This window comes from Pezoporus wallicus, unplaced genomic scaffold (assembly GCF_028554395.1).
Source record: "Pezoporus wallicus isolate ANWC-B61680 ecotype Strahan unplaced genomic scaffold, APGP_CSIRO_Pwel_v1 contig_6999, whole genome shotgun sequence".
NCBI lineage: Eukaryota > Metazoa > Chordata > Aves > Psittaciformes > Psittacidae > Pezoporus > Pezoporus wallicus.
The window spans coordinates 2,695,293-2,708,516 of NW_026640180.1; the positions used below are offsets into that span (position 1 = coordinate 2,695,293).

The 13,224-nt window shown below is 40.0% G+C and overlaps 1 protein-coding gene across 8 annotated transcripts in view; it reads left to right on the forward strand.

The window, feature by feature from the left end:
• The window catches only part of PDLIM5 (PDZ and LIM domain 5), a 127,324-nt gene extending 121,650 nt beyond the window's left edge, over window positions 1–5,674 (forward strand). For all 8 annotated transcript variants that reach the window (XM_057417985.1, XM_057417984.1, XM_057417983.1 and 5 more), the window contains 2 exons: window positions 1,721–1,836; window positions 2,446–5,674. In XM_057417985.1, coding sequence (XP_057273968.1) covers window positions 1,721–1,836; window positions 2,446–2,535 — 206 coding nt within the window. In that variant the 3' untranslated portion in view covers window positions 2,536–5,674. The remainder of the gene's footprint in view (window positions 1–1,720; window positions 1,837–2,445) is intronic.
• Window positions 5,675–13,224: the final 7,550 nt, after the last annotated feature.

Below are 13,224 nucleotides of genomic sequence, written 5' to 3' on the forward strand. Positions count from 1 at the left end.
GTGGTCATGAGACTGTCCTTCAGGGTGTTTGCACCCTGATGTGTCCTACCATTTCACATTTATGTCGTCTGTCTCCTGCTTAAACACTTGAAAATTCATTCCAGTAGCACAAATTAAGGAAGGTAATCAAGGAAGCTGTTTCTTGCCACTGGCTGCCATTGAGGGCTTTGCTTTTCCAGAACACTTGTGTTCCCCATTCTTCTGAGATGCCTCCTATGGTTATGCTTTTTGAGATCATCATACAAAACACTGTCTTACTGAACAAAAAGAGGACTTTTTTTCTTGGGCTTGACACATGATAAAGCCTCTGTTGGCTCTGCTGAAGTAGGCACTAGAGCTTCAGCACATCTGTATAATCTGGTAGAGAAACAAAATCTCCTTGTACCCTGGGTGCCGCTCCTAATAAGTCTCCTTGAAAACAATCCCTGGTATCTAATTTCCCTGTCAAAGGCAGACTGTTACTATTAAGGATGGAGTCCAAAGCTTCATTATGGTTGCCACTCTGTTCTTAAGTTCATCTTACGAAGATGTAATGTTGCATGACATTATGTATTTGCCATGGTAGCGTGCCAGTTCCAAATTCTTTCATTTTATAGCACTCATGCTGTTGTCTTCTGTGCAGGAGCATAGCATTTTCTTCTTAGAATGGGATGTTTGAGAGTTGAAATAAGTAGAAAAGACCAGAAAACCTGGTCTTTTTTTAGGTCTGCACTGGCAGACAGCAAAGGGCTGTGGTGACTTGGAGCCCCTGAGATGGCTCTATGCACAGAAAAGTGAGTGCCACACACTGAGGTCATGGGGATGGGTATGGATGTCAGTGCCTCCCACCCAACTTTATACATGCATTTTATCTTGCTAGTCTGCCCTGCTCTCTCTTTTTCAAGCTCTGCAATCAGTGAGGAATATCAACAATTCGATGCCCTTTGTTTTGGTCCCCGTTCCCTGAGACTGCTGGAGGACTTTTTCTCTGCTGGCTCCAGGGCAGCCTCCAGCACCACCAAGTCAATCTTGTGACTGAAAATGCGTGGTGCAAATACACTTCAGTGATGGCAGTCACTAAGAACCACCCTAACACCTTTACTGATACTTTTTGTTAGAGGCCTCTGGTTTGGTTTGGGTTTGGTTTTTTTTTTGGGGGGTATTTGGTTGGTTGATTGGTTGGGGTTTTTCAAAGCCGTAATAAACTTCATCGACTAGAAAACTGTTCTGACTTGATCTGCATTACTAGACTGTTTAGGACAGAAGCCTAATGATTACATGATTGTGTGTGGTGCATTCTGGGGCAAATATTGTGCCAGAATGTAGGCAGGCTCTCATTACTTGCTGAGGTCTGTCCTGTGAACAGCCAGGGCATGCTTTCAAGACAGAGCTGGAGAGAATGTAAGGAGCACACAGAGCCCACACAAGTGCGCTTGCATTTGTGTGGCACACAAATTTCCCACCTTGAGTATGCTATTGATCTCAAGGAAATGAAACACCAGGAAGATGGAAGCATTGCTCACTTGAAAGGGTAAGGAGGGAGCTGAGAACTGAATTAGCAAGGAAAGGAGGGCATCCTGGTCTCTCGATCTAGGAACTCTTTACTCAGGGTACCCAGAATTACAAAACTCAACTAGTGTAAACCCACTGCCATTGAAAGAAAAGCACAATGGTTTCAGAGGGTCAGTCTTGTTTTTCTGCAGATGCTTCAGCTTTAAAATGTGATTGTATTTGTTCACAGATTATTATGCCCTCTTCGGTACTATGTGCCATGGCTGTGAATTCCCCATTGAAGCTGGAGACAGGTTTCTCGAAGCTCTGGGCCACACTTGGCATGACACTTGCTTTGTATGCTCAGTAAGTAAAACTAATGTACATTTCAAACAAACCCCTGGCAGCAGTGCTTGTGCTAACCTGACCAATGTGGGAGTTAACAGCTATAGGCTCTTTCAATCCTCTGAGTCCAAACAAAAAGCACTTTCCCAGTTATTTGGAAGGTGTGTTGCTATTGTGAGCCTCTGGCACCAGTCCAGAGGATTTGGCCTGTGTTGCAGCCATGTGTCCTGGCATTTAACCCTTTATTTAACCCTTCCTCATGGCAAGCTCTGAAGGCCATACAGGAACAGGCTGTTTTGATATGAAGACACTATAGCCGAAGTATCACCTGCTAATATTGTATGACCAAAAAAACCGCCTAAAACCCCCAGACCTAATGATTGGGTTTCTTTTTAAATGCTGAACCTAACTCTGCTCCCAGTTAAGAGCTTGCTGACTTAAAGAAAGAAGGGTTATGCTGACATCGACCATTAGCATTTCGTCAAAAAGAGTGTCCCTAAGAAAAAGTTAATAATTCTTATTCTTTGAACGTATTTGTGTACAGGCCATGGTTTAGCATTCTGAAAAACGTATGGTGTAATTCCTTCCTCTGAATTGGGTGATCTTTTCTCTTTTTTTATCCCATTTCAGGTATGTAATGACAGTTTGGAGGGTCAGACTTTCTTCTCCAAGAAGGACAAGCCACTGTGCAAGAAACACGCTCACTCTATCAACATCTGATGCATGTAGCTCATCTTGTGTAACAAATGTACTGAGCAGAAAGAAAGGTTAAAATGTCCATGTTCAGTAATGGGTCAAAATTATTTATATATGATTTTCTAGAATGGAAAAAAAATGTAAAAACTTGTGGAGGGTGTTGTACACAAATTTAAAATGTTTATCAATTATATGGGTTTCCTTCATAAAAAGATAGGAATCAGGGAATTGCATCCAAGCCAAACGATTGGAGTGCCTTTACCTCTACATTTGGCACATTAGTGTATTGGTTTCATGATGTTATGACCACATTTTGTATCTGCTTCGGTATAAGAAGTGAAGCATCTGTAAAAATAAATACTGGTATTAGAAGTCTTGGGTTTTCTGCTATTCAACAGATAAAAGGAGATTGGCTTCAGCAGTTCAGATCACTTTACTACAATGTTATTTGCAGTGTGTCTAGAAGTGTTGCAGCTAAACTCCATTAAAAGGAATTCAAGGCAACGTTAATATTACACAGACTATGTAGTTCAACTGATATTTTTAGCTGATACTCATATACATGATGAAGTCTCCTGCACATGTACCTGTGCCTTTGCAGTTAAATTTCTCATGAATCTGCAAAGGACAGAGATTTTTACAAAGCAGTTACATGGAGTGGTGTCCATGCTGGTGAACAAGAATAGTTTAGAAGATGCTACTTAGAATAAATCATAAATGGGATACTCTTGCATCTTCCTTAACTACCAGAACGCTAGCCAAAATTCTGGTATTCTGGTGTACTACCAGAATACTAGCCAAAAAAAAACCCTGCTAGTGAAGGTATGTTTGACAGGATTCAAATGTCAGAGCAGATCTTAAAAATAAGGAAGCAGGGAGTTACACTCTTATGTTCGCAGTTCAGATTTTAGATAGTTTTAAGTGCCTTGGAAAGGGGAAATTGCACTGAATCTGCAGGCAACAGGTTTATATTCAGAATGTGAGACTCTGGTGTTGAATGAGGGAAACTGCTGAAGTGCAACTGAGGACATTGTTTTTCTCTCAGTACATTCTTTACCATGTAGCTCATGAATATGTGTATTGGTGGTGTGCCAGGTAGTATGCCGAAAACTTGCTTTCTTGCTCAGCTGTTATGATTTTTTTTTATTAGTTTAGGTTCTATTTGTCTTTCTTCCTTCATGTGTAGGGAATATATTGTTGACTAATATAATACTGAGTTAGGCAGCTCAGTATCTCTCAGTTCTTGCAAGGGAGCAGAGAGACAATGCTGTCATCATGCATTTACTGCAAGCCAGGAGATGTAGCCGTTTCTGTGGCTTGGTACGGATTTTGCCTCCATACAGAGAGTCAGTGCAAGACCTGTGCACCAGCTAAGTCCCTCTTAGGGACAGGGATGGTGTTGGTAGGGAATAGATAGGGAAGAGGTGGTGACCCTTGGCGTGGGGTGAATGTCACACCAGCAAAGTTGCACAACAGGGAAGGGGGCCCTCTCGGGGCCAGATCTGATTCCTGAAGGAAACTGAATTTACTTGCTATTTAATTCAACTGGGATATCACAGCTGAATCATTAGTCTTTAGTGTTCTTTCCAGTAGACATTAAAAGTAACCATTTGCAGATTTTGTTGTTTTGGGGTTGGCTTTTTTTGTTGTTGTTTTTTACTAATACAGAAAACAGGTTTATGCATAAAACCATGCGGAAAATCACAAGGAATTGCCATGGTTGAGTAAAGCAATTGTAACAAGGAACATCAACAAAGGGGGGGGGGGGGAGGGGGGCACTAAAATTCCTGTACTAAAATATGAAAAGGTATTTTGCTTTCTCATTAATTCAGTGAGACGGGTTCACATTGTGGGGCTGTTTCAGTTTATTTTCTGAAGTTGTTTTTTCTTCAATACTACCACGTGTCTCTTTAACTTCTGGTGGTACGGAAGAAATGGCATACGGCTGTTTAAAATGTTTACACTCTTGCAGATGTGTTCTTTCGTGAGTTTGGCTGAAAATCAGAGGGGTAGAAACAGACTGAACAAGATACAGTAATATATGAGCCAGGTTGCTTTTGAAATTAGGTGAAATGGGGAGAAATGAGACTTAGAGGGTAGGTTTCAGCGGAACTATATTGCACATGCATGAGGAAAGAGAATGAGAATGCACAGGATAAGGCGTTCAATTATTTCTGCAATAAAAACCTTTCTATTTTAAAGTAGGGTAAAAACTTCTCATTTTGTCATTGTCCTTAAGATCAAATTGAATTTTGTTTAGTTCCATAATTTTAATTGGAATTATACTTCTTAATCTATAAACTCTAGGGATTGAAATTTTGCAGTCATGAATGAATTTGAGGACACAAGCCTGGAAGGCTCCAATAGTACTGCTTCATTTAGCTGCTTTGCCTTTTAATTTCTGCTTTTATCTATTCGTTTAAAATCTAAAAGGAAGCATAGAGTCGCTGATACGTAATAATATTTAATGGCTCTACCAAATTATATAAATCAACTAAAAGGGACATAATTTTTATTGTTATTTTAATAAGTGAGATTTTAGTAGAGCACTTTATAATAATGCCATATATCTCACTGAATATTTATTATCTGTTTTTTGTTTAGGACTATTTCATAGTAGCATCTTTGGGTTTTGTTTTATTTGTAAGCCTGCATATTTACCTCTAGAATTTGCTGGGGTGTGTGTGTGTGTATGTGTTCATATATACCTCTCTATACATGCACGCATATGCATCTACATTGGGAGATATTCATATATATGCACATACACATGTCTTTAACTGCAGAATTGACATAGCAAAAAATCAGCACCCTTCTATCACCATTTGAGGATTTAGTGAGATTCCCAACTACTTTTCATACAACACATATATAGCATTCATGTTTTGAGGGACTGTTGGAAAGTCAGGAGAGATAACCTAACTGCTGTAGTTTTCTGCATGCATTTTCAGTCAGTAATTATTTTTCTTCCAAAAAATTATTTTTTTTCTGCCTGTAAGAATACTGGGTTTAACTCCATTTGAAGGTAGAAAGTCTGTATAAATTAATAATTGAATCATCACAACATTTTTGGTATATTGTAGCTAAATAATTCAGAATTATATGTAAATATAAATGCTTAATATAACAATGCAATAAACTTGAAAGCAACAGTGAGCCGAAATGTTTTTCAATGTGTGTTGATCTCTTCAATTGAATACCTGTTTCTTCATGGAGTGACTTGCATCATCTAGCCATACAAGTGGCTTCGCAAACAAGAGTAAGAAGGGGAGCTATGTGAATTCACAGATTACTGGTTTGAATTTAATTTGTTTTATTCTCATTATTTTATGCTAAACCACCAGTTGTAAAGTCCTGGTGATTTCCTTTCTTGTGTTTAATAACCTTGAGCATCAATTTTGGCTGTTCACATCTGCAAATTTAATTATAATTAAAAACCAAACAAACCCAACACAAACCTCCAAACTCCCTGTTCTCAGTTGTTTTGTGGTTACTGGATGTTTTCTTTTCCCGAATCATAGGTAGTAAAGGAAAGTTATGATTGTACACATGAATAGGTATTATTTGTGTTGCTTGTTCTTCAGATTTTTTGGGGTGTAATGGAAGTTTACTTTACAGTAAAGGACCTGGAGGTCCTGATGGACACCAAGTTGACCATGAGCCAGTGATGTCCTCTTTGTGGCAAGAAAGACCACCAGCCTCCTGGCGTCCATTAGGTGGAGCGTTATCAACAGTGTGAGGGAGGTGATCATCCTTCTTTGCTCATCCTTGATGAGACACATTTGAAATGCTGGGTCCAGTGCTGGTCTCACCGGTACAAGAGAGATGTGGATATATGGGAGTGACGAACGAGGGCTTGGAACATTTGTCACACATGGAGGAGCTGAGGGCTGGTACTGTTCAGGCTGGAGAAGAGAAGGCTCAGGGGACCTCTCATACATGTGCACAAATACTTGGAGGGGAGAGTAAAGAAGATGGAGCCAGACATGGCAAAGTGGTACTTAGTGACAGGACAACTGTGAGGATGGTCAAACATTGGCACAGGTTGCTCAGTTTCTGTCCCTGGAGATACTTGGAACCCCAGTGGACATGGCCTTTGGACTAGCCAAGGTCCCTTCGTCTCCGAACACCTGATACAACCTCAGTGAGTCTCTAATTCTCTTCCATGCCGTCTTCCATTCTTAAGATAGAGTGGAAGATGGAAATATGATAGTGAGCACTGTAGAACATGGAACAATGTAGAACTCAATATTAGCCAATTACTATTTATTTACTGTTGTTGCTTCATTCTACTGACTGGCTTGGAATACTTTGCAGTGCTTGTTCGGAAATGGTTAATATTTTCCTAAGTTGAGACTGTTCAAGGAAATACTGCCTACTCTGGCAAGCAATATCCAATACTGTAGCTAGCCTTGGCACACAGCAGTCTCTGCTTTCACCACGGGATACTTAACTGTCTGCTATAACTTGGCCAATTACTTCATGATAATACCAGCCTGGTAAGGCTCTCCTTAGCTGAGTATCTCTTAACTATGCAAATGCACCGTTGTTTTCTACCTTTATTTACACAAGTAAAGGAAAACATTGCACACAGCTCTATAAAATTTAGAGGCAACTTTACAGAAAGCTTGCCTCCCCTTCAGTGTTTAGGCTATGAACGAGACAAATGCACGTCTATTTGCAAACAGTATATTAAGCTCCAGAAGCCAAACTTTTAAAGGCATCAAGTCTGTATTTGACATTTTAATGGCAAAGGTTTGGTTTCTATCAATCACAACGTCATGTAACATTAAAAAAAAAAAAAAAAAAGAGTTCTGTCATTCATTCATTAAGATGCTGTAATCCAGTGTAAGATTTATAGGCTTAAAGCTCAACGGTGTGTTTTCACAATAAATCCACTTTCACTGCTCAGCACAGAACAAATCTCTCTGTCACTCAAAATGTTTGCTGGTCAGAATGCCCTGTATGAGATCTTCAAAGGGTTTCTCACAAAATTGCATATAAATCCTTTTACCAGTAAAGGCTTAATTTAGGTTCAAGTTTTATTTTCTTGGGACATTGGTTAATATCTTGCGCTCAGACAAGATCTTGGTTATATCAGAAACACATAGGGCCTAATTTATTATTAGCAGGCTGGTGTTAATTAGGGGGAATTACCAGAAATAGTTTGCTTGATGGAAATTTATTATGGGATCACACTTTACTGATGGCAAAATAGGAGTCACTGAAAGAGTGCAGCTCCTTCTCATAACCAACTAATTAATAAGGTGCCAAAATTCCTCTGAGAAGGGTTTGGTCCTAACTATGGGAACCTCACAGAGAAAGTGGTTCCTATGCAGTATTTAAAATTTAAAAGGGGAAAAGAGAGAGGAGGAAAAGCTGCCCAGCAGAAGTCTCAAAAGTGGTGTGGCTTTCTCTTGAATTTACAAAAGAAAATATTTAGCTGTGTGTCCAAGCTCATTAAAGAATTGCTTTTCCCAGACAGAAAAACAACAGCTAGTTTATAATCTCATTTGGTGTGCTTGAACTTGGTTTTCAGTTTTACTTGTGCATACTGCACACTACAGCCTGTAACTTTATGAATTGGGCTTATAATGAGCTTTTATATTGCTCTTTATTGCTTGCCTGAAGGTCTTTTTCATTATTGTTTACCATGAAAGTTGAGGTTGGCATAGATAGGAAACTTGCATCAATGACCAAAAAATAGGGCAAAGTGTTCACATCTCTGATGAGCCCAAATCTAGCAGGCTCATGAAAGTTTGTCTTGGGTCAGAATGGCATGCTGTAATAAGATGGAGTGCAAGCAAAAGTGTGACTAAAGAAATTTAAAATAACCATTCTAAAATTTACATATGGCTGATTTGGAAAAAATATTTTCCATAAAATCTATTTTTTCCCCAAATATTTAGTAATAAAACACTTTTGTATTTGCACTAGAAATACCTTAAACTTTTAAAAAATATCTGTTGTTTTGAGTATGTTTTGAAAGCTTTCTTCTTATACTGAAATGAAGGATTGTGTCATTGTGCTCTAAGTAATATTCACACTTTCCATGGAATCACAGTTATTTCCTTTCCAGCACGCATGCCTTTGCTTTGCTTTTTCTTACTGCTGGGCAGTGCCATTGTTTGTTTTAAACCATGTCAATACGAGATAATCCTGTCAGGTGTGTCCCTTATTTCTCTTTGTGATGCATCAATGAAATGTCAAATGTTCCTTTGGTAAATATAAACTTGCACTGAGTTTTGGCATGTTTTACAAAGTGTCAAGTTTTCCCACCCAGAAGTTTCCACTGGAAAAATAACTCAAGATACTAGACCAAAGCGGTAATTATATCCCACATAAACTCTTTCTTTCCCTTGAACTCCATTAAGTAGAAGGGAAACACATGAAAAAAAATGTAGGGCCAAAATCATTGATAACCTAAGCAGATACAGCCTCACTGATTTCAACTTATTCCCCTCCAAATTAAACATGACTGGTATCAAAGCTGTATTAAAGCTTCTGCTGCCATTCACCCAGTGACTGAGATCAGAATAAAACTAAGGATCTGAGTGTCACAAATCTACTTGAAGGAATGCTCTCATTTGTTAGATGACAAAACACACGAGTAGCATGTCTACGCAGAGAAGGAGCATCACTACAAGAAGTAAAAATCCTTCCTAACTACTTCGTTTCTCAAATCTCAGATGTTCAGTTCTCTGCATGAACAATAACAGGTTGGGTATGAAAGTGGAAATCTTTCCATGATACTAATCTGCATACTCAAGCACCTTGCTGGTTAGATTGAATTTAATTAAATTTTTACGCATTTCTACTCAAATGTAACATAAAATTTTTGACCCTGTGCTTGGATCAGTATTCTCTAAGAATTAAAAAGATGGTAAATTCATAAATAACTTGGCTCTGCGTGAAAGATGAGCTATTGGCATTTTCACTGAGTGAAAATTAGATTTGACCGAATCAGAATTCTGTAAACCCTTCAAAGTGCCCATTAGGGGTGGATTGAGAATTACTCAGATCTCTCAAAAATTAATGGAGTGCTTGGTTTTTCAAATTGACTTCCATTACTGAAAGTGTTGATCATGACATATAAAAGCAATCACCTTTTCCTGATGCATGCAAAGAAATTATATTTTATAGGGAAGGATTTTATAGATATATATATTAATATAGGGCATGTTTTTCTTTGTATGTGCCTGGCCTCTGCTTGTTGGAGGCAGGTAAGTATTATGAAATAAAGCAATTTCATATTTATAGCACCTAGGGCCCAATCTTGGACTTACACTTGGCTTTAATCAACCCCAGTGAAATTAATCTGCTGTGTGACTTTTTTTTTCCCCATGTGGTACCCACTGACAAGCAATAAAGGACTGCTGGGACATTCTGACCAGTGGTATGTGGAGAAGCAAATAGGTTGGGCTTTCTCTGAAATAATTCAGTGTATATCAATGAAAATAAAATGATATTACAAGAAGGCTTCAAATTTGTCTTTGAATCTTGCATATTCCTCATTTCTTTACATATTTTCCCGAGTATGTGTCTGTTCAAGTGCTTTTCCCCCTGTTTTAACAGAAGTCATGTCATAGTTGGCTAGAAGCTCCTGCAAAATCTGGAGAGATGTTAGGTTTTGGTGCTTTCCTTTTTATTTATTCCAAGTAGATGTCTGTTGTGGTGTTATGGTTTAACCCCAGGTGGTAAGTACCATGCATGACTCGGTGGAGATTGGTTTCTAGGGATGTGCTGGTCAAGCCTATGGTACATCCCCCCCAAAAAGTCAGCAATAGCCTATTTTCTTGCTTTTAAAGTTTGACTTTTACAAGTTTTTATAGCTTTGGTACAGTTTTCCTGATACCACATCTTCTAGGCAGTAACATCATTGTAATAGGAGAATTCTGTATTTTTCTGCTTAATGGCAATTAGCTGTCAAGGATTGTGGTGCATTGTGGGAGCACTGGATCACTAGCTAAACAATGTTCTGCCACTGTGAAACTGCGAGTCATAATTTGGAATGACACAATGGATGCAAACAGTTAAACGAAAATCAATACATGGGAGCTGTGGATTACCACCACATCTGTATCCAGGCTCCAGCTCCTTTCCTTGGATAGGTCCTGCGCTACAGAGGTCTTGTCAGAAGCAGCCAGCCAAGCCAGAGATTCATGAAAGCATGGTCTGAAATAAGGGGAAGATCTGGAGATGGCAAGGTAAAACAGCAAGCAGGAGACAAGGATGCTTTGAAGCAGAATGCAGACCTAGTGGCTTCATGGGAGGGGATTTTCTTCCCTTCCTATTCTACATTTATATTCATCATCAAACTGTACACATTTTTCTTCTCCTTTTCTTTTTTTTTTTTTTTTTTTCCTTGAGGTCAAATAGCTTTTTCATCTTTATGGTGTACTTGAGAGCACAAAGAAATCCTTTTCTTTCATCAGATGATCCTGGGCTACCCAGAGGTTGAAGCAAGTGTTGTTTAACATTATCAGAGCCAGCTGCTGCTTCAAATTACACCGTCCCATCCTGTGCTGTCTGGAGGCAGCAGCCCTATCTCAAATTCCCTCTGGACTTTGTTTCTCTGAACTTCTTCCAGCTCCTGGCATAACCACCTCTGCTAAAGTCCATGTAGAGATTCTGCAGAGCAGTTCCACGGGACTGTGAGTGGGAAATGCACCTCGAGCTGCTGCAGCCCTTGTGTACCACCAGAATTTGTGGGGGAAGAAAGGGACTGGAAAATCTCATCTAATCATTAAAAGTAAGCTTTTTACCCGCTGCTGTGTGCAAAGTTGGAGCTGCTGTTTTCCACATGCTGTTTAAAATGCTGCATGAGGGAGCACTGAGAGTCTATGCTAACCCATGCCCCAGTGCAAGGGGCATCCAGCTGCTCTGGGAGCTGACAAATTTCTGGTAGCTCTTTGCTTGGCTCTTGGCTAAACATATCCATCGCTCCTTCTGGTCCGTGGGTTATGAACCTTGTCCAGCACTACCTCAGTGCACAGACTTCATATCCTCCTCCATGTCAGCCGGAGATGAATAACTACATGAGGATCCACAGTCTGATACCCCGCTGTGTCATTTTTGTCAGTGCTACCTTGTTTGGAGTTCCTGTCCATCTGGACCTCCCTACTTACATACTACTAGGTACCAGCTACAATTTGACCAAGCAATGTCTGGTCAATGAGGATGCTGGAGGAGTGAAATGCCTCGCCTTTCTCTCACAGTCCTGGGCATCCCCTGGTTTGGCCAGGCTGGTGCTCTGGACCATGGATGGAGGAAGCCTTCAGGAGCTGCTCCTTTTCTCTCATTCAGGATTCTTTCTCCTGGTGCCTGTCCAGCCCCAGCTGGCTCTCATGAAGCAGGGTAGGAATGGTACCCCAAAGAGCACACGGCATGAACCTGCAGCATGTTTTAATGCACAAAACATTTTCAGTGTTTGGGGGTAAAAGACAGCTTAGCCCAGAGAAATGTATTTAATGACTCAAGTGTTCAGCCATCAGTGGGTTCTCTGTTACTCTCAATAAACTTGGCAATATGATTGTTTTAGATGAGCACAACACACCCTATGGTGAAGACTCTTTTTGTTATTGTACGTTGTTTGACGCTTCAAATAATAATTTTAAAACAAGGGAGGGGGGAGAATAAATTTTTCTTTTGATTAATCAGCTTTTGAGGGCATTGTTCATCTCAGTCCCAGTATAATTGAAAATTAGGATGTGCATCTCATTCAAAATGTGCCAAGAGCAGTGGCGATGGTACCTTTAGGAGGTGCTCTCATTTCATTGAGTTGAACCATAATGAATGAGAGTGGATTCCTGTGGAAACCGGAGCATACAGCGGGGTAACTGAAGGTTTTAGCTGAAGAGGACTGAATTGGTGTTCCAGAGTTCAAGGATTCCAGATGAGAGAAAACAAGAGACAAATAGAGAACTCACACCTGGTTTGTTAATATAGGAAAATACAGAGATAGTAAAGGATACAGTAAAGGATACTTCTGATGTTTGGTTATCTTACCAACCCCAAGGAACCTGTGAAGATAATCAGGAAACCAGCAGTGTGAGGTGGCAGGCTCAATCTTAGCGAGCGTCCCCGTAGAGGCAACGTTGACATGGGTGGCATGGGGTTCTGCCTCCCCTGCACTGCATGAGGCTCGGGCTTTTATACTGATAAGAATGCACACTCATTCTGATGCAGGGGGCCAGCCTACGTTGGAAGAAGTGGCCAGCAATATCTAGAAAGGTCTCCAAGGGTTGAGACTTTTCCAGGGATTTCTAAAGCGGAACTTTCTAGGTAGGAACCAAAGCTGGACTTTTAAGGGAGCAGCCAAAGCAGGACTCTCTGGCAAGGAGCCAAAGCGGACAAACAGTACTTTTCTATCTTTGTGTGTTTCACCACAGACCATTATCTGTTGTCCCTGACACAATTGGCATCATCTTTTAAATCTTACAGATGTTCTTTAAATGGAGTGTAACCTGTACAGCAAAGGCACATGCTGGTATGGTGTTTATATCAATGCTCTGGTCCGGTTCAAAGCTCAAATTATTCCGAGGTTTGCAGTGTAATAATAAATCCCAGGGAAGATTTATTAGCAAGCGAAGACCAGGCACAGCAGTCAATGATATAACCTGACTAGTGCAATATCTATATGGCTTGTATGTGTTCATGCACGCAGAAACAAAGGCTCTATAGTGAAAGATAACATTGAACATCCTCTAAATT